Below are 20,491 nucleotides of genomic sequence, written 5' to 3'. Positions count from 1 at the left end.
GTGCCACGTTCACAATCTTTGCTATGTTCATGCTCAATGCTGCAACCACTGTGTCAATCTATGTGAAGATCTCCTCTTTTCATTTACTTTCTGCTTTCTCAAGTATAAGTCCTTGTCCAGGGAATGACCCCACTTGATAACACGCCCAAGGTGTGTGAGACAAATCTTGCCATTTCAATTCTAAGGTGCATCCTGGCTGCACTTCAAAACAGATTTGCTCATTTTGACAGCTCATGGTATACTCAATATTCTTTGCCAACACCAAAAGTAATGATACCAATTCTTCTTCTGTTATCCCTGTTGATTGTCCAACTTTTAAATGTGTTTGAAGCAATTGAAAATAGAACAGCTTGAGTCAGGTACACCTTAGTCCTCAATGTGACATCCTTACTCCCCAGCAAGGGCTGTTGTTATCATTGTTTAGTGCCACTGTGGACGACTGATACTGACCACCGTAAGAAAGACGGATTTGAACTTTGCCCTCTCCTGTGCCATCCCCATCATCCCTGATATAGTTGAGTGCACTTCTTCAGTCACTGTATCAAGCAATCTTGTAGAGAGTCGTCCTCTTTTTTGCTGCCCTTCTACCTTACCAAGCATGATGTCTTTTAACAAGGACTGGCCTTTGGTAAACAGCCCAAAGTTTGTGAGATTAAGCTTCACAATCCTTGCCTCTAAGGAGCCCCAGTTTTGGCAGATATTCAGTCCTTTTCTCCAACCCCATGCTTAAAAGCATCAATTCTTCCAGATTCACTGTCAAACTTTCTGATGCATAGGAAGTAACCGAAAAATGTAAAAATCAAACAAAAAACACCCCATGGCGTGAATCAAGTGCACCTTGGTCTTTAAACACAGTTGCTCCTTAGCATCTTGGAGCGGTCCTTGGAAACAGATTTCACCAATGTACCATTTCTTTTTATTTCTTGACTGCTGGTAGCAAAGGTTTTGTTTGCGGATCCAAGGAAAATGAAATCGTTGACAACTTCAGTCTTTATCATGATGTTGCCTACTGGCCCAGTGGCAAGGACAGCAAGGGTAAGGCAGCCTATTTCCTATTCTAGCAAGAGTTCAGCCTGTCGTGATTAACACACGGGAGTATTCAGATTACTTCCCTGGTTCCCCATTCCCACACCAGAAGCCCAGTCCTTTCTCACCGGATCCAGCCTCGTGCACCCAAGGCCTTGCCCACTGGTCATTGCAGATCTCTCAGGCCCTGGCTCCGAGGTCCTCCCGGCTTTCCGCACACACCTGTCACCAGGTACACTCCCCGATCCTGGGCACTGAGCCTCCTCCTCCCCACCTGCTTCCTCTAGATCGGGTTGCTTGTCACCCGGCGGCAGCCCCGGGCCGGACCTCACACACCCCGGGGCAGGCGGCGTCAGCAGCTCCTCCCAGTCAAAATACTCGGCGCCGAGACCACGGCGGCTCGGAAAGAGGCTCTTGGTCAGGGTTCCGCACGGCGTATCCCAAGAAGAGGTCAGAGTCAGGGGGGCGAGCCAGACCCGACCTCCATTCCGACCCCACGAGACCAGAACCTCTCTCCTGACGCCCGAGTTTCCGCCCGTGCAGAGTTGAAGTGAGGAAGTAGAGCAACTTCCGGCCTGGCTGCTCCACATCCGGAAGCCAGCCGCCGACGGCGCGCATGCGCGTGACATCCCTTCTCTGCAATGGCAAAGCCTGCGGGACGCAGGGACACGGGGAAGGAGCATGCGCAGTGACGACCACTGCCTGTCTCCGGGCCTCTAATGTGAGCACTGGAACCAGAGCCCTTATTGACCTTGGCTCTGGTTTTATAAGTAGATGACTGTTGTCAGGCTGGTGGACAGGAGAGAGAGGGCCAGGGCTGCAGCAGTGAGGGGAGTTGGTCCTTTAGGCAGGTGCGGTCTCTTAAGTACCTTCTCCCAGCCCAACACCTAACAGTGCAGCAGCGAGAGCGACCTGCCAGGCAGGTGGATGTAGGGTTTTTACTCTTCGCCTCCCCACGACACACATGCCCTTTCAAATGAAAACAGGTCGAAATGCCTTCATCAAATCCCCAAACAAACCCATTGCCATGAATTGATTTCAACACACAGTGGACCCTTGCTGAACAGGGTTCAACTGCTCCATGTAGTTTCCATGGCTGTAAACTTTACAGTTGTGGGAGCTGCAAACTTGAGGTTGTTGATTCTCCTTCCTAGAAGACTGTTTACTTGTTTAAAGCAGAAAGCCTGAGAAGAGTTAAGTCCCAAATTCTGTGTAACCCTCCACCAAATTATGGCTAGTTGACCCATATATGCAAAAGGAAGACAATTTAGCTTTGCAAATTCAAGAGCTTAGTCTAATTACATGTGATATCAAGATCACATGATTTCTTAGTCTATTATTGAGAGGTAGTTTCTTTTTTACATTTACTGTTGTTAGTATAAGGTTGATTGAAACCACTGATTGCTGGACTTCTTGTTACTGAAAGCAAAGAGTTCTTTCTGTAGTCACTTGCCAGTAAGACGGAGTGCAATATCCACAGCACTTTATTGCAGATCTGGGAGGACAGCAAGATTCCCGTTAAAAACTCTCCCTATCTGGGAATGGTCATTAGTTTTTATACTTGGGTTTGATACTAATTTACTTAATAATACATTTTTATTAGTAAAGTAACAGAATTTCTACATTTAAAGGCAGTTCATATACAGTTACTAGTAAACAGGCAACTTATAAACTAGTTAACATAAGACTGAAAAAGTTTTGAAAGGTAAATGCTAATCCAGGTTAAGATAAAATTTACATAGGACTGAGAAAAAGAGTTTCAAAGAGGTAAATGCTGATCTAGGAAAGATGCATTTCCTCTCCTTGTAAACAGGCAGTTTAAAGTACTTTACATGACTAAAGAAAGGAAAAAAAAAATTCTAAGGCAAAGTGAGAAAATTTGTCAGTTTTATTATCTAAACTGGTGTTTGGCTAATTCAGAATGTATTAATACTACCCTATTATTCTGATCCTACCTGAATATACTGTGTTCCAGGAAATACTAAATGACCCGATTAATGATTACCCCTAGATACGGTTTTATGACCAGTCCAGGAGGTAGTCAATAGCTAAAACAAGGTGTAGTTGGAAAATAGGCCCAGAGCCTTGAAAGGGCTGTGACTACTCCCAGCTAGCCAAGATAGAGAGGATAAACCCCCTACTCTTCTGTGTCACAGGCTGACACCACATTGAGCCCCAGCACACTTTTCACTGAAGCGTGCATTTTAAATAAAAGCATACTTGCTCTACACTCAGCTTGTGTTACTTCTGGACTTCGTGCTATGTTTGGACCTTTCAGTTGGGTGCCAGAGTGTTGATTTCTTTACTTACAACAGTAGCACTGCTCCATAAGGTTTTCTGGACAGTAATTTTTACAAGTCGAGTCTTTGTCCTGTGGAATGCCTGGATGGATTCAAACTGCCAAACTTTGTTAGAACGTGAAGTCACTGTGGTTAATTTTTGGAATTATGAATAATAAAGCATGTTTTATTCCACTTAATCATTTTTACAAGTTGTTGTTGTTATGTGCCGTTGAGTTGCTTGCGACTCATAGCGACCCTATGTACAACAGTGCTAAACTCTGCTCTATCCTGTGCCAATCACAGTGCCTCTGACACACCCATCCTGATAACCCCAGTCACTGAATCAATCCACCTCATAGAGGGCCTTCCCCTCCTGTGCTGTCCCTCCACCCTCCCAAGCATGATGTCCCTCTCCAAGGACCAGTGCCTCCTTACAACATGTCCAAAGTATGTCAGACAAAGCCCCAGAATCCTTGTCTCCAAGAAGCAGCCTGGTTTAACCCTCTCCATTGTTAGGGACCTCTCCAAAGTACTGAAGAGCAATGGTGTCACTCTGGAGACTAAGGTGCATCTGATACAGGCCATGGTCTTTGCAATCACTTGTTATGTATCACAGAGTTGGACAATAACTAGGGAGGATAGAAGGAGAATCGATGCCTTTGAGCTGTGGTGCTGGAGAAGAATACTGAAAGTACCATGGACTGCCAAGAAAAAAGATTCATCCTGGAGAAGGTTAAACCAGGCAACTCGACGGCACATAACAACAAAAACAACAGGATGAATCTGTTTGTTTTCCTAGCAGTCCATGGTTCCCTCAATACTCTTCTCCAGCACCACAGCTCAAAGGCATCAATGCTCCTTCTATCCTCCCTAGTCACTTGCATAACAAGTGATTGCAAAGACCATAGCCTGTATCAGACACACTTTTGTCTCTGGAGTGACACCATTGCTCTTCAGTACCCTGGAGAGGTCCCTAACAACAGACTAGAGACAGAAATCCACGGGCAGAACCGGGGGCAAGCCAATAGAGAAGCAACTCCCGGGAAAAACCTTGCCACACCCACAGGTACAAAAGGCCTGGGCTGCGGGGCTTTTACAAATTAAACTGTTAAAAAAAAAAAAAAAGGTAAGAGAAGCATCAATGTTAAACATTTTAAAAAAAAGGTTTCCAGGGAAGGAGGGCGGGAACAGTGTGGAATGTAGAGGATAAAACAACTGCAGGACTGGGGCCTTGTTATGGACCAAGTGCAATGAAGTGCTAGGGAATGGAAAAATAACTCAAAGCCCTTCACCTAAAATCCAGTTAAATAGGTAACCGCAAATCATCCTACCAAGTTTAGTGCTTGATTTTTGATTGTGATTTATCAGAGTTCAAAACTGATTCTGTCCTATTTCATCATATTCTGAACATCCTCCACCAGTGAAGTCATCCAAAGAGAAAGGCTAGAAACAATTTTTCCACATCCCACTTCCACCCACTTCCAAGAAATCTCTTTTATACTCCAGCATGTAAGGGAGCTCTCAGGCCTCGTGGTAAATAGTTGTCGCCTACTCTAAAGCACGCTGTTGGAAGCTGCTCCGTGGTAGGATGGGCAGTCTCCTGTGCCATCAACTGCCTCTCAGACCTGCTGGAGGGTTGGCTGCGACTCCTTGGTACACAACAGCAACGTTACGTGCAGTCTATGACTCATAGCGACCTACGAACACACCTGAACCCTGCACGGTGGGTCCTCACATCTCTGATGTGTTCAAGGCCATTGTTACTTTGTCAACCCATCTTGCTGGGAGTCTTCCTTTCTCTCTGAGCTTATTTTCCCAAGGACAGGCCCTTCCTGACAACACTCCCAAAGTTGAGGAGACTTCACAGTCCTTGCCTTTATGGAGCACCCTGATTGCACTTCCTTCAAAACAGGCAAACAAAACCCCAGACTTGTTCTTCCAGCAGCATCTGAATATGCCAAGAGTATACTCAGCACTCTGGTCAGCTCCAAAGGCATTGATTCTTCTTCAGTCATCCTGATGCATCCAAATTTCAGATGCATAGGAAGCAACTGAACAGGCCTCCTGGAGTCTTAGTATGTCTTCCGGACTAAAATAGCCGCTCCACTGAACGCAAGCATTGTCGGTTAAGGCTTTGCTTTTCCTGCTCTTACCTGCCCCACTTATTGCTGCCTGGAAGGATTAAGGAGCAACCACCACTATTTTACCCGCCCTTGAATTCCAGGAACAGTGGAAGGGGGATGAAGGAAATCAGTTTTGCCTCCTACTCTTTCGATTTTCAGTAATTAACTTTGCAATGATCCCTAATTCCAGGAATAGTGAAAGAGGGAGGAAGGTAATCAGTTTTGTGTCCTACTCTTTTGATTTCCAGTAATTAACTTTCCATTGATCCCTAAGGGCTCAGTGTCTTTGGGGATGTTTTCAGGACAGAGAATCTGAGGCTGGCAGCCGGATAGTTTCCTGCTGGGGGGGGCAGACATCTGGGAGGCAACTGGGAGGGGTCAGGAGGCCTAGGGCGCCAAGAGTCAGGGGCTGGCAGGGCAGGGATGACCACCAGCCAAGAGCTCGAGCGAGGGCCCCGTGGAGGACTCGCTGAGAGTCAGGGGATGACAGGGGGCCCCACCAGCCGAGAGCTCGAGCGGGCCCCGTGGAGGACTCGCCCCGCCGATTGTCCGGGGATGACAGGGATCCCCACCAGCCGAGAGCTGGAGCGGGCCCCGTGGAGGACTCGCCTCCTCCCAGCCCGGAGCGCAGCCCAGGGGCGGGGACTGCGCGTGCGCGGCTGGGCGCCGGGACGCTCTCGTCCTCCTCGTCTTCGCGGTCCTCGTTGGAAGGATGAAGGCCGGGGAGGCAGTCGGAGGGGCGGAAGGCGAGGGGCAGGGGCCGCAGAAGCGGGGACTCTGCGTCCTCTGCGGCCTCCCGGGCGCGGGCAAGTCCACCTTCGCCCACACCCTGGGGCTCCGGCTGCGCCGAGAGCAGGGCTGGGCCGTCGGCGTGGTCTCGTACGATGACGTCATGCCGGACGCGTTCCTCGACGAAGCGAGCGCACGACCATTGGCTGGAACGAAAGGGGCGGAGTCATTGGTCAGTGTGGAGGGGTCTGGGCCAATGGCAGTGCAGAGGGGCGGAGCCTGTGCTGTGCTCGCAAAACCCCGCTTGTCCCAGTTTTAGGGGTGCACGATCCAGTACCCCGGCCCCACAGTGACCTTTAGACAGATAGAACCACAGTTTCCAAGGGTGCAAATCTATATGGATGTAGACAGCTTCATCTTTGTTAGATTCATTGTCTTGCGCGTCCACGAATGCCTGGTGGGGGACTTTGACAGAAAGGTGGAGATGTTTTATTGTTAAGCTGACTTTTTGCATGATGTAGGCTGCTTCATCTTTGTCCCGTTGTCTGTTGCATTCATTCTCTTGTCCGCGAATGCCTGGTGGGGGAATGGGATCTTAATAGAGATTATGAAACAGAAGTTCGAGAAAAGTGGAGATATTTTATTGGGAAACTGACCTTTTTGCATGACGTAGGGTAGCAGGGAGCACAGATGACTGCTCTACTGGCCAAAGTCCAATATCAATGCCAACTATTCGGTCTTTTGTAGCCCTCCCAGTGGAAATTGCTTCGACAGGAGCTGTTGAGATACCTGGACTGCTTCTTGATGGCTGTCATTAACGAGTGTCAGATGTCAGCTCCACACAAGAGAACTGAAGCCATGTGGGATGGTTTTATTACCAGCTTAAAGGATCAAGATCTGTTGTCTTCTGCAGCTCCCGAGGACCCATCTTGTTACCACTTAACGAAGACTGCTGTTTCCAGACCTTTGTTTTTGGTTTTGGACGACAACTTCTATTATCAAAGCATGAGATATGAAGTCTTTCAGTTGGCTCGGAAATGTAATTAAAACATTGTTTTCTTACACATGAAGACAGTTATTCTGCATATCAAAAGCACTATCCTCTCCAGTGAGGATTCAATTGGGTTAGGAAATTGATAAAGATATCCTTATTTTTTAAAGATGTTCATTGTCACAAATTTCCTGCTTTAAAGATTGAGTGAATTGGTCTCAAGTGTATTTAGTTCACATTTTGGGGAAAGTGCACCAGTAATTTTGTAATTTTTAAATGGTTTTCAGATTCATTAGGCTTTTGCCAGCTCTTTCTGGATTGTCCTCTTGAGACCTGTTTGCAGAGGAATGGCCAGAGGGCGAGGACACTGCCCGCAGAAACCATTCACCTGATGGGAAGAAAGATAGAAAAGCCCAGTCCCTCCAGAAATACCTGGGAACACAACAGCCTCACAATCCAGAGTCCAGCACGTTCTTCTGAAGTCAGGTACGCAAATCAAAGCTATCTTTTCATTCACTCTGTGCTGCTCTTGTGCCAGGCACTGTGCTGAATGCTTTACCTGTGTTGATAGTCATTAGACTTTGGAAAGATACTGTTATCACTTTCCTCCCCACCTTTGTTCCTTTGTTTCCAAGTTACTGAACTTGCAAGTAGCACAGGAAATTGAACTCAAAATTTATTTGCAAATCATGTGCTCTTTAACAGTTGGGATTGGCTCCCAGAAGTCAGATCAAGAATTTTAGAATACGTCTCTGATGTTGTTAAGTGCCTCTGAGTTGGAAATTACTCATAGCTGACCCTCCAGCAGCTTATTAAATTGCACAGAAAGATGGATACTGCCCATCTTTTCCCTTTGAGCATCTGGTGGATTAGAACCTTGTGCCTTCAGGTTGACAGCACAGCTCCTTAACCGCTAAGTCACCAGAGATCTTTGATACTCTTGCTATGATTCCACCAGTTACCATGCCATGGGTTGAGACACATGTCTATCTCATGAGCAGATGGCGCTCTGTGGTGCTTTTCAGTGGCTGGTTTTTCACCTGTAGATCTCCAGGCTTGTCTACTTGTGCTTAAATAGTCTTGTTTAAGTGAGTTGCCACATAGTTTTTTCATGGAAGATTCCCTTTTCAGTGTCAGGTCATCTTGGAGGTTGAAATTTAACTTTATGAACTACTGGCATAAAATTTTCAAGGTTACCTCCTGCATTTTGTGTAAAAGCCAAATTGTATTTTTTATTCCATGCTCTAACCCTGATTCATTCTTAAGCCTTGTCTCCTACCACTCTCTTCCACTGCTTTACAGCTAAACTAGCTTGTTGTTGCCCACCAGGCTTTTTTGCTGGTGGCCTCTCTTCCCACATATTTACGCTTGGATAATTCCCTGATTTACCAAACTGAATTGAAGACTATTATTAATTCAATTACCCAGTCACAAGGGAGTTCTGGTGGCCTAGTGAGTACCAAATTGTACTTCCAAATGCTCAGAGGGAGAAAAGGGCTCTCTCCTGTATAGTTTATGACCTCAGAGAACAACCACCAATCACATTCTCTCATTACCACTTTATTGTCTTCACACACTTATCAGTGGCTTAAATTTTTAGTGTACTTGGTCCTTTTTTACCCGTCACTCTCCATTACATGGTGAAGCTTGAAGAGGCAAGGCATCTTGTTACTCCTCTGCAGCTCAGCACATAGTTTCAAATAAGTGGTTACAGAAAACCTTCTGTGGAACTAGAACAAGTGGAGAATACTGCTAATCCACAGCCTGTAAATTCACAGAGGCTAAAGAGTTAAGACAGAGCATCTTTCTTTAGGAAAAAGTAGAGTGCTGGTAACTATAAGGGAGCACTTGGTGGCTTAGCGGTAAGGAATTGTGCTGCCAACACTGAGGTTTGTGGTTCAAATCCACTAACTGCACTGCAGGAGAAAGATGGGCAATCTCCTGTGCTTTCCCTGCCTAAGAAAACATGCTTGATTCCAACTTCATGGTATATAACAACATAAGAAACCTACAGGCTCAGTACTTAGGAATCTTGGGAAAGGAGTGTTTTATAAGCAAGAGTTGTTTGGAGTTTTGTTGGTGGTTTATTTTTTTGGGGGGTCGTGTCTAATAATTTGGTTTGCACTTCCACATTTCAAGTAGAAGGTAAAGTCTGAATCATTTCATTTTTAGGGTTTTCCCAATCTCAGATTACAGCACTTCCAATCCTTTAAAATTTTTAAATATTCTTAAGTATAAGTTCTTTAAAAACCAATGTTTGGCACTGGGTTTCTCCGTTTTGAATCTTTCCCTTACAGCCAGGAAGTGACTAGTTTACTGCTTACTGCTTTGGAAAATCCAGTTAAAAATGTTGAGGATGACTGGGAACAGAAGGTAAGTCTCCCAGCGAGGATTTAGTGTAAACGAGAGACTCCTTATCACCACGTCACAACCTAGTCATAGCCAACCCTCCAGCTGGTTTCCGGGGCTGTTAGTCCTTTGCGATTACCTCTTCTCCAGAGGAGCTGCTGGTGGATTCAGATCCCCAGGGAAGCGTGGCCTTTGGATCAGCAGTGCCACTCCCTAGGGACTAGAAGGAACAGCTTATCTAAGCTCTTTAGAGCTGAGTGGGTGACACTAGCTGTGAAATGTGAACTTGAGTGTTGCTGGCTCATTTCTCCAGCATTTGGCCTTCACTGAAGACTCATGGTGCTGCCCTGGTGGCAGGCCTGACAGAGGCCAGAGCAGATTATTTTCCATTTTACTGAATAATGCTGGACCCAGTTAACAGCAGGCTGGTACTTTGAAATGAGCCAGGATAGGAATATTTGTTGTTGTCATTATCATTAGGTGCTGTCAAGTGCAGTCACAATGACCCTGTGAACACACCTGATCCCTGCCCTATTCTGTGTCTTCCTCCCCATCCCTGACACACTTGAGCCCTTTGCTCAGTTACTATAGCAATCCATCTCACTGAGGGGCCTCCTTCACTGACCCTCCACCTTTCTAGGCATGATGTCCATTTCTAAGGAATAGCTTCTTCTAGCAACATGCCCAAAGTATGAGATGAAGCGTCAACAACTTAGCCTCCAAGAAGCATTCTCACTGCACTTTTCTCAAGACCTATTTGCTTGTTCTTTTAGCAGTCCACCATCCTTATTCATTGTCCACCTCTCAGGCAGAGGGATTAGAAAGACCATGGCCTGAATCAGGCACATCTTAGTCTTCAAAAGCTCAGTGCAATCCCATCTCCTGACTGCTGCTTCCAAGATTGATTGGTGGTTGATCTATGTAAGAGGAAACTTGACACCTCAGAATTTAGCAAACATTACAAGTACAGGTTCTGCTGTTTTCTCCTCCCGAGCCAGTTTGTCCCGTAGTCCTCATCATACTACTGCCTAGCTGGAACCCTGCTTAGAACCGGTCTCATTTCAGACCTTCTCTCTCTTAGGGAAGGAATAACTGAGATAGAACAGTTCTAACTTTCCTTTCAGTCCCTGCCCTGAAACATCCAGTACACTTTAGCCATCTCTCTCTCTTACAAACTAATCTGTTCCAGTAACATTATCTGTATTACATAGGAAACGGACCGAATTATTTGTTCAAGTAATACTCTTCATCAAGTGGATCAGATGCTCCGAAGAATTGTCTCTCAGACAATGAAGGAAGCAAAAGGTATGTCGGCAGTTATGTGCTGCTCGCTTAGGCTGACCACCAGCTAACCCTGTGCATCTGAAATGAAGTTTACTAGCATTTCACCAGTTTAAATCACCTTTTTTAAAAATATGTGAGAATCCATTTAGCAGCAGCTACTACTGCCACCAGCTCAGTTGTGATTTGTAAAGTATCACTGACTTGTGTGAAGAGTGAGCCAGAGTGGTGCCATTACACAGGGCCAGATTGACTGTGTCCAAGTAACTGGAGGATGTCTCTTCCTTTTAGATGAGCACGTGCTTCCGCACGTTATGAAGCTGCTAGCAGAAGACCTTAACAGGCTCAAAGCAGAGTTTCTGGAAGATCTAAGACAAGGAAGCAGGAGTCATCATTGCTTTGAACAAGCCATGTACATCGCCGATGTCCTAACATCTTTTCATTCTGAGAAAGATAGTATTGTACAGAAGTATTTTTCAAAGCAGCACTAAAATTTCTGAATTTCCATCCAAATGTCTGGTGCTGCTCAAATTTTAAATTCATTACAAACAGTAATTTGGTATTGTTCTTTTCTAGGTCAGTGATGTCAACTGCCAGAGAGCAGTTTTACACCAAAATCAGTCCGTCCCGGAAGATCCACTGGCCGTAATAAATGAACTAGTTCTGTAAGTTGTCAGGATCAATCAGAACTAGCCTGATTCTTGCCAGAAGCCTCTCATTAGGACTGGGAGACAATAGTTCAATGGTTTTTGACTAGAGAGAGGAAATAAAGAAGGCATGTTTATATGTAGGGACTTGTTTTAAGCTGGAATAGATGTTGTAGGTAAGGCATTCTGGATATTCAAACCAGTATAGCCATAAAACGTTTTCTTTAGTTAAAATTTATATCCCAGAAAGAGACTAATTTGATCCTAGCTTTCAAAAAAGAAAAATCGAGGTCATTAGAAAGTGTTATTTTTTTTTATTCATATATTACAAAGGCAAAGCTTCACAACATAAACTACATACTAGATATAGTTATATCAGCATTAAACTCTTTCTGGAATCCCTAGACAATATAATGTATTTTGTAACCATAACTCAAGTTCTATGTTTTGCATACAAAATATGTTCTTTACATCAAAGTACATATTAACGAAAACAAGTTCTAGAAAGCATATACCCTCTAAGACTATTTAATGAAAAATTTCTTAGCAGGGAATTTTTTAAAATTTTTAATAATACATCCATTTGATAAACATTTTCTTAAACTTAAAATCAAGTTTATCTCTGAACATTTTTGGTAATACTCCCTTTGTCAAGCAATTCTGCAAATGAATGGCAAACACATTTCTAAAATGAAACAGCACTGGAAAATACCCAATGGAATTTTTCAAAGTAAAAGTTGAGCTTTCACTTGAATTCCAAGAAGTTGTAGCCACACACTACATTAGTAAATTCTCAGATAAAATTATTCCCTGTTAATCTTGTCACAGTTTTTTAAAAAAATAGTAGTGGAGATAAATTATCTACCAACTTTAAAATCTAAACTTATGTTCACTGAACAAAAATAAATTTAGTTTCAGAATATTGCCTGTTAACAGCAAAGTACTATAAATAGTGCATGTTAAGCTTTTTCCAACAAATCATTTTTATACAATATTTGATTTTAAATGAGAAACATATTAAATATTTAAGGGAAGATACTAACATCTTTCCAGATACAGCATTTAACACACAATTATTTAAATAAACTCCTAAATTTTTTTTAAAAAATACAATACCAAAAGTTTTTCTAAGGTAGATTTGCTTCAAAATTCTTAGTGCATTTAGAACCATAGCTTGCAAGCACTGACAGCTTTGGGATACCAATTAATTGTGCGCCAAGTCATAGGAAGAATTATATACTCTAGTTTATAGCTTTGAAAAACAAAAATTATTTTCCATGTTAAAATGAAAAATGCACCTTTAAACATCCACTTTAGCTGTCAGGGTTAAAAACGGTATTTGTCACTATTTGGCCCAGATACAGAGTTAACAAAAGACTTTTTCCTCTTTAATGAGTATTTTCATTTTCTATTCTGGAGTATTGCTTTTTATTTGGAGGATAAAATAGAAACCATGAAAAAAAATCATCTCAAAAGCTTCTGAAGGACAGTGACCTAGTGCTTGCTGGTAATAAATACGCAAGGCAAATTACGCATTTGGAGATTGCTACACTAAAAAGGATTTAAGCAACAGAGTGAGACAGAACTGTAGGGTTTTACACTCACAAGCTTTAGGTTAGACAAGAGAGTGAATGTCAGAAACTGTCCTTGACTGAAATACGCAGTGGGGATCAGATTGGATATTTAACCACAAGAACCCATCCTAACGGCTTTCTACCATCGGAATGGAAGGCAGCGGGCCCATTAAGTCGGCATGTGGGCTTTCTGTGGTATCTTCCTTAAATTTATTGTACGGGCAGAGGTCCTTTTTGCTAGTTAGGTAATAAATTATTAAATGCTAGTTAGTTAAGATAATCTAAAGAAGCCAATTAATAGCACTTACAAGATTTGAATCACATAACTTTTTTTTAAAGTACACAGAAGCCAACAGTTAGCAACAATATATTTTATTGACAAAGCTATTTTTCAGAGTATGCTAGTTATTACACAATATAAAAACAAAAGCCTCCTATTCAAATGACTCTAGATCTATTTAACAAGTCTTATTTGTGTAAACAAACATGAAGATTAAATGCATTTTACATCCATTTTCACACCATTGTGTCCTTTCCTACTGAGTTGACAATTCAATCACAGTTTCCATAGTTTTGTAACTAAAAATGAAGCTGGGTAAGACTGTCAGTAAGCATTACAGTTTGAATTTACAGAGATGACTTAAAATGGCTAATTGTGAAGGAGACACCAGGGTCCACTGTGAACACAACATCTCCTGTTTTGCAGACAGTTCACACACCCCTGCCCCGTGTGTTCCTGTGTCCGAAAAAAGGGCATAAAAAGAAGAGAAGGCTAGAAAAGGAAGCCTCCAGGATTTTTTTTTAAAAGACTGGCTTTTTTTTTTTAGGGTTAATGTTATGGATGACGTTCTATGATATGTACCTCTTTGGTCATCAAAGGAATGGGAGGAATCACCTCACCCAATGCTAGTGACATCAGATCTGGAGGGTTTAAATGAGGGGCGAATGAAAAGGAAAAACCAAAACAGGCCTCCTCATAGCTCATCCTCTTCCTCTGAGCACTGATTTTGAAAGTAAGTGGCACATGTAATGAAAAGAAGCCGGCAGAGCACTGACACGAGAAATTAAATGCACCTTAATTATTAACCCCCAATATCTTCATGTGTGAAGCAAACAGATAAGACATTTTCAATGTTAGAGACTTGGGTTTAATGTCTTTTTAGAACTTTTATTTATTCATAACTTTCATATAATTCTAACTTTCATTTAAAAAATAAAGACACTGCTTTGTATTTTTCCTATATATGGAAAAAAAAGATTTATTACACTGAAATGGCTTCAGCTATGTCCACTGAAATAAAACTATTGCTTCAACTTAAGCTATGTGAATTCAACAATATTTCAATTTGGAGGAAATGAAAGGCAACTCCCCTACCACACACAGAAATACATTTTAACAGATTTTCTGGAAGAAAATCCTCTACTATTAAAAATGAGATGTAGCTGCAATGTATAGTTGAAATACCAAGAGACATGATACACCTTGAAGTTTTTATGGACCATAAATGTAAAAATTCAAATGAACATATACAAGATGAAGACCAGACTCCAATTCTCAAATGTCTAAATGAAAGGAAAAATCTTGACACCAACCTGTTCAAATGTTCTAGCACATAAATGACCCTGGCTAGATTTTTAGAGGGAAAAGGAGGTGGTAGATTTTTGTTTCCACAGTCAAAAGTCTATAAATACAATGCATAAAGTTTAAATTAGCAGACATAAGGGATAATCTAAAGAAAACCAAAACCAAAACCTCACAAAACATAAAACCGGCAAAAATAAAGCATGATAACATTGTTTTCAATCAGTGTTGGTTATGCTGCCCTCTTGCAAAATGACAGGCAAAATCATACTTGTTTTTACATTTGCATCCACATATATTACACTGGAAAGGGTTTTCGTAGCCGTGACATCCCATATGAATAGTGTAAAGAATATTGTCTGCAAAATACATGTCACAGTGCTGGCAGTGGTGCAGAAGCTGAGGGTCCTGGACCGGCAGGGTTGGGACAGGAGTGCTTGGTTGGCTGTTTCCTAGGCTGGGAGTGCTGGTGTGGGCACTTGGTTCGCTGCTGGGCCCTGCCACTGGACTGTAGTTCCTTTGACTGTGTGGTGGCCGAGGGTCAGGGCTTGTGGGAGAGGAGCTCTGAGGGATGCTGGCTGACACAGCAGAGACGACCGCTTGGGCCGAGGGCTGCTGAATCAGGAAAGGCTTTTCATCGGGGCAGGACACCACATCAGGGGATGCAGGGTTTTGGTTTTCAGGCGGCAAACTGGACAATTGTCCGGCTAGAGTTGAGAGCTGGTTTAAAGGGTTGTCGACCATGAGCTCTTGGGGGTCCCTTGGGAGGCCGCCGGTGGGGGTGTTCTTCGCCATCGTTTCATAAGCGTCAGTCTGGAGGGTGGGGAGCTCATGGGTGAAATCATTTAGGTAGTCTGGTTTCTGAACCACCATGGTGGGTGGACTTAAGTTGATTAGCGCTCGTCTGCTATAGCCCAGATTGCTTGTTTTCTTTTGCAAAACACCCCACATCTTCTTGCTGCCCAAGGAAGACCTAGTCCCTTTAATTGGTACCATTTTATGCTTGCGCCGTCGATGATGGGACAGGTTGCTACGGTCACTGCAGCGGAAGGAGCATAATTCACATTTGTATGGTTTTTCTCCGGTATGAGAGCGCATATGGGCTTCCAGGTGACGCTCGTAAGCGGATGCAAATGGACATAAGTGGCACCTGTGAGGCTTCTCACCTGTTTAAAAGAAAAAGCAGGAGAGAGCTGCAAGAGACGTTCATTTATCAAACTTTTCAGGTCTGTCCACTCCCAGGATTTAGAAACTGATCAAAACATTCAGAAACCCCAGAAAAAAAAATGTAACAGGCCTATAAGAGGAATGCTATGGCTCTCATCTACACAAGATTGTCACAATTTATAAAGAAATCTGCAAACTTAAGGCTGAATTTCGTCAGCAACAATTTCACACACACACACACTCACTCTCTCTCTCTCTCTCTCATAAAATACATACACCTCCATCCACCTAGTACTGTTCTAGCCGTTTCCAATTATCTTTTCCAGTATTTTGCTATTAATGATATTGTTCGATAATTTCCACGTTCTGTTGGATCTCCTTTCTTGGAATGGGAACAAATATGGATCTCCTCCAGGCAGTCAGGCAGCTATCGCCAACAACAATGTATTTCACCCTATGGGATACAGACTCCCAGCGACCCATGTATAACATCTCTGAAGCTTGCCCTGTCCCGAGACACATCTACCCCCTACTGCCCTAGTTCTGAATCAATCCATCTCATCTGGTGTATTCCTCTCCTGCACTATCCCTCCACCCTTCTGAGCATGATGTCCTTCTCTAAGGACCAGTCTCTCCTGGCCACATGCCCAAAGTACATGAGATGGAGCTCCAATTCCTAGCCTCTAAGGAGAAACGTGGTTTCACTCTCTGTAAGACAGCGCTATTTGTTTTCATGGTTGTGTTCAAGACTCTTGTCCAGCACCACAACTCAAAGGCATTGATTCCTCTTCTGTCATCCTTCCTGACTCACTGTGTCCAGCTTAGAAAGGAATTGTGAAGACTGTGGCCTGGAGATATCTATGTGCACAAGTATAGCTACACCATTCAACATATTATTTACACAGACACATACACACTCCCCCCCACCTTGGGGAACACAGTCCCTCTCCCCCTCCCTCCAATGCTTTAATAGATGATGGTAGTACACATCTGGAAGGTGGGATTTTCATCATTCATTTAGTGCTAATGTTCTGTTTGGAGGTACAAAGAGGACCCTGATACACTCCCTGTCTTCAGGAAGACTTAAGGCCACCACAGTACAGCCCAGGACATGCTGAGGCAAGCGCAGGGTGCCAGAGAGTACACGGCATGGACACCTGGGCTGGTCTTGGGCACAGTCAAGGTTTCTTAGAAGGATGGCTAAGGTGGGGCCTGAGAAATAGAGAACAAGGTACTCCTCACTTGTTGATGGGTTTGGTTCCCAAGACCAAGTCGCCATACAAAAATGGAAAGTGACTACATTATATAACTGCCAACGACTGAGAGTCACAGCCCAGTCAAGGTGACACATAACCATGACCCTCACAGCCACAAACCTCCTACCTGGGTGTCTGTTACTGCCAGACAGATGTCCAGTGGTAACACACCAAATAGTTACTCAATAGATTTTTTTTTAAATGTTGCTACATATGCAAAACGGTGGATAATGAGAGAGTTGGCAAGTGAAGAGTAGGTGAAAAGTAATTTTCCCCTTTCTGCCACAGAAATATATTCAGTAAGGATAAAGAACCTTTTATCACCTCACACTGCTTCCAACTTTAACCTGCCCAATGCCAGAAGCTGTGACATTTTGTGGCTGAGGAAAAGGAGAAGCCCTCCGTGGACTCAGAGTGGAAGGTGGCTAGGAAAAGGGAAGCTCTGCAGGGATCTCACTTCCCACCTGTGCATGTGCAGTTACACTACAGTCCTTAAACAATACAGTGACTTCCCCATTTATTCATACCCTTCATCAGACTTAAAACAGCAGATTATCAGCTATTTCCACTAAACATCGACCTGCCTGCTGGCTCTCCCTGACCCTGAAGGAGTGCCCTCTCCCGTGGCTCCCCATTACCTGTGTGGATTCTAATGTGCTCGATAAGCCGGGCTGTCCCCTTGCTGGCATAGTTGCAGTACCGACACTTGAGCTTCCCATCAAAGGTCCTTTCAAACCCGTCTACTAACATTCCTGAGTTGTCATCCAGGGAAACTTCAACAGATGGGTGATCAAGTCCATTTTGATCACCATCTGTTCCAGCTATAAACAAAGTACAGGGAAAGAAATTATGCATCTCAGAATCAACTCAATTTAGCATTATGGTTTTCAGTGGTGGAAAATTTTTCATAAATTGACAGTTTACTTACCACAAAATTTAACTCAAAAATATAACGCAGACTTTCTGAGCTATGGCTGATTTCATACAAAAGTCCTATTATATTGTTTTTGAGAACCTTTTAGTAGGGGAATCCCAAATGACTTACATGTAACTGTATCAACCCTCAACCTGCTTTTGGCAAAGTGTAGAATACTGTCCTTACTTAACTGAGGAAACAGGTATAGGAGAGTAAAGATAGGTCCTTTAAGAGTGATGATGGCACAAGGATGAACAAGTGCTTAAGACTCAGTCATGCCTACAAATGTTACAAAACTTCACTTTTGTTTAAAGCAATGTTCAGTTTTGTACTGTTCCACTCTTTATATATGTATGCTCTAGTTTCTGGGCTGAAGATCTTAACATTTTTACTAAACACATGAAGGAGGGTGCTGTGTTTACCATACTCTCACCGCCTCTGAACAGCAGGACTGTGAGAATTCCCAGCCAAGTAGATGTGTGTTGGCTTATTCATACCTGAATCTTGAATTAATCCAATCATTCCTTAGGATGGATAAAGAAACTAAAGGGACAGGTGCTCATACTCAGAACAGTGGGATGGAATCTCTCATCTTTTCACTCCTAGTCCAGGGATCTTGACCCTGGAGTACCGGAGACATCTTTGTTCCTAGAGCTTCATGAGAAAAGGACTTCCACCCCACCCCATACCCAGGACACGGTGCTGGGTGCTGGTGTAAATACCCAAAGCTATGCTCCATTGCCTTCTCTAGTCCTGCCCAGATGAGAAGTGAGCTTGGTGTGAGTCCATCAGCAGGACCATGCAAAGCAGAGACAGCAAGGCTGGGTGTCGCCCTCTCCCATCAGCTGAAGAACTGGAGAGCAGGAAGGGATTTAAGCTGCCAACATTCCAGGGAGACCCAGCACACTGCCAGGCCCTGGGGAGGCCCCTGGGTACTCACACTCCCTCTCAGCAAAAATCTGACATGTTTGGAAAGGGGGGAAATGCACGAAATCTTTCTCAGAAAAGTGGAGTAATCCATGCTAGTGAATCACGGTCTTCAGAGTACAGATAACTACACACAAACATTAACAGTTTTACAAAGTGAATTATTTAATAGGATTAAGATGAGTCTACCTCCCTGAAGAGGCTCTGCTTCTTTGTCCCCACCGACTGATCCAGAAATCATGTTCACATGATGGGTTTGCTGAGTCAGGTATTCCTGAAAATCTTTCACGAAGTCCAACGGCTCGGGCTTCTTTTCACCCATCTTTGCTTCTTTCTTATGTTTACAGTTCGTTAGTCCTAGAAAAAATCTGTAATAATTTTGTACTATTTAGAAGGGTCAACATTTATTAAAACAGTGACCAAAATTATCATATTAAAGACACTAGATAAAGCAACAGAGAACATGATCACGGACTTTAAATACCTCTAGATATTCTCCATAACCTACAAAACACAAACACAAAATTGTGAACTATATATTTTAATTAGATAAACTGGAATTCAAAATTAGTCCCAGAGGATGAAAGAAACTATAAAGAAAAAAGAGGGGGTTGTCAGATAGAAGGGATTGTACCAATTTACACTTCTATCAGGGTGAAATAAGAGTTCTGCCCCCAAGCCCACTAGCATTTGGGCTCATCTTTCTTATCCATTTTAGTAGGTGTGTGGTGGTACCACATTGGCTTTAATCTGTACTTCTTAAAGATTAATAAAACGGTGTACCTTTTTATGTTAATTATACATTTGAGTGCCTGCCTTTGTAAAATATCTAGTCAACCCATTTTTTTTCCACTGTGTTGTCTTGTTCGTGTTAATATGGAAACATTCTTTAAAATATTCTGGGGATGAGTCCATTATTAGTTGCACATACAATCACTATCCTCTCCCGTTCTGTGGCTGCCTTTTTACTTTCTAAAGGTTTCTAATTCTGGTTCAAATTTTTTCCTTTAGATTTAAAGTTGTTTGTGTCTTACTGCATTAATAACAGATGACATAGGCTAATTTCTGACATACAAAGATAAGCCAAGTCCTTTCCCACTTCTCCATCTCTGACACCACCCACCCACGCAGCGTTTCTCTCACTCATCTCATCCCCCGCTAGCCTGAGTTGTGTAAAACGTCTCTGGGCCTCTCTTTGGGCACTTGAAGCTGCACTGTGGGCTCAAGGTTATTCGCACTCAGGTGCTAAAAAGCTGGCTACTCATCAAAGCAGAATGCAGGACATCGTCTAAGGACTGTACCATCTAACTGACCTCAGTGTCCCCAAGATACGGTCCTGAGCCTCCAGACTCAGCTCAGCGATCCATTCCCTCAAGCTGTTTAGTTGCATGAAGTTTTCCTAATTTTGTCTCCTGCATGGTCTACTATGTGGATCTATTTGTAGCACATATAACAATCTATGTAGAAATACTCTGTTAAGACTACATATTCATGGGTGTAGTCCCACATGTCTGCCCACAGCTGTTCAAAGTGTATGTCTATGTATCTGTAAATTACTGTTATATTTTTTCTATAATTATATTTTATTAATTTTCATAAACATTTACAGAGATTTTGGGTTTCCATTCATTCACCGCTGCA

General features: G+C 43.1%; 2 protein-coding genes across 2 annotated transcripts; one reads left to right on the top strand and one right to left on the bottom strand.

The window, feature by feature from the left end:
- Positions 1-6,143: 6,143 nt before the first annotated feature.
- Positions 6,144-11,272, top strand: PSTK (phosphoseryl-tRNA kinase). Its single transcript, XM_006879881.1, has 6 exons — positions 6,144-6,347; positions 6,908-7,163; positions 7,439-7,641; positions 9,453-9,524; positions 10,712-10,805; positions 11,073-11,272. Exons 1-6 carry the CDS (start codon positions 6,144-6,146, stop codon positions 11,270-11,272), a joined length of 1,029 nt encoding a protein of 342 aa, XP_006879943.1.
- A 3,534-nt stretch (positions 11,273-14,806) lies between these two features.
- Positions 14,807-19,172, bottom strand: IKZF5 (IKAROS family zinc finger 5 (Pegasus)). The gene is made up of 3 exons (XM_006879880.1): positions 19,040-19,172; positions 17,646-17,828; positions 14,807-15,750 (listed from the first exon to the last, which is right to left on the bottom strand). Exons 1-3 carry the CDS (start codon positions 19,170-19,172, stop codon positions 14,807-14,809), a joined length of 1,260 nt encoding a protein of 419 aa, XP_006879942.1.
- Positions 19,173-20,491: the final 1,319 nt, after the last annotated feature.

Source organism: Elephantulus edwardii, unplaced genomic scaffold, assembly GCF_000299155.1.
Source record: "Elephantulus edwardii isolate Elephantulus edwardi_28Jun2011 unplaced genomic scaffold, EleEdw1.0 scaffold00006, whole genome shotgun sequence".
In the NCBI taxonomy this organism is placed as follows: Eukaryota; Metazoa; Chordata; class Mammalia; order Macroscelidea; family Macroscelididae; genus Elephantulus; species Elephantulus edwardii.
Note: the sequence above shows the minus strand (reverse complement) of the source record. Positions and strands in the feature narration are given on the sequence as shown.

Bases quoted from the DNA above. Each gene is read 5' to 3' on its own strand.
- IKZF5 (XM_006879880.1), bottom strand. From the start codon at position 19,172: ATGGGTGAAAAGAAGCCCGAGCCGTTGGACTTCGTGAAAGATTTTCAG. The intron at 17,829-19,039 runs GTAGACTCATCT...CTTTGTTTATAG, and splicing joins AGCAGAGCCTCTTCAGGGAG to CTGGAACAGATGGTGATCAA. The intron at 15,751-17,645 runs GTAATGGGGAGC...TCTTTTAAACAG, and splicing joins GCACATTAGAATCCACACAG to GTGAGAAGCCTCACAGGTGC.
- PSTK (XM_006879881.1), top strand. From the start codon at position 6,144: ATGAAGGCCGGGGAGGCAGTCGGAGGGGCGGAAGGCGAGGGGCAGGGG. The intron at 7,642-9,452 runs GCAAATCAAAGC...CCTTACAGCCAG, and splicing joins GTTCTTCTGAAGTCAGGTAC to GAAGTGACTAGTTTACTGCT. The intron at 9,525-10,711 runs GTAAGTCTCCCA...TGTATTACATAG, and splicing joins AGGATGACTGGGAACAGAAG to GAAACGGACCGAATTATTTG.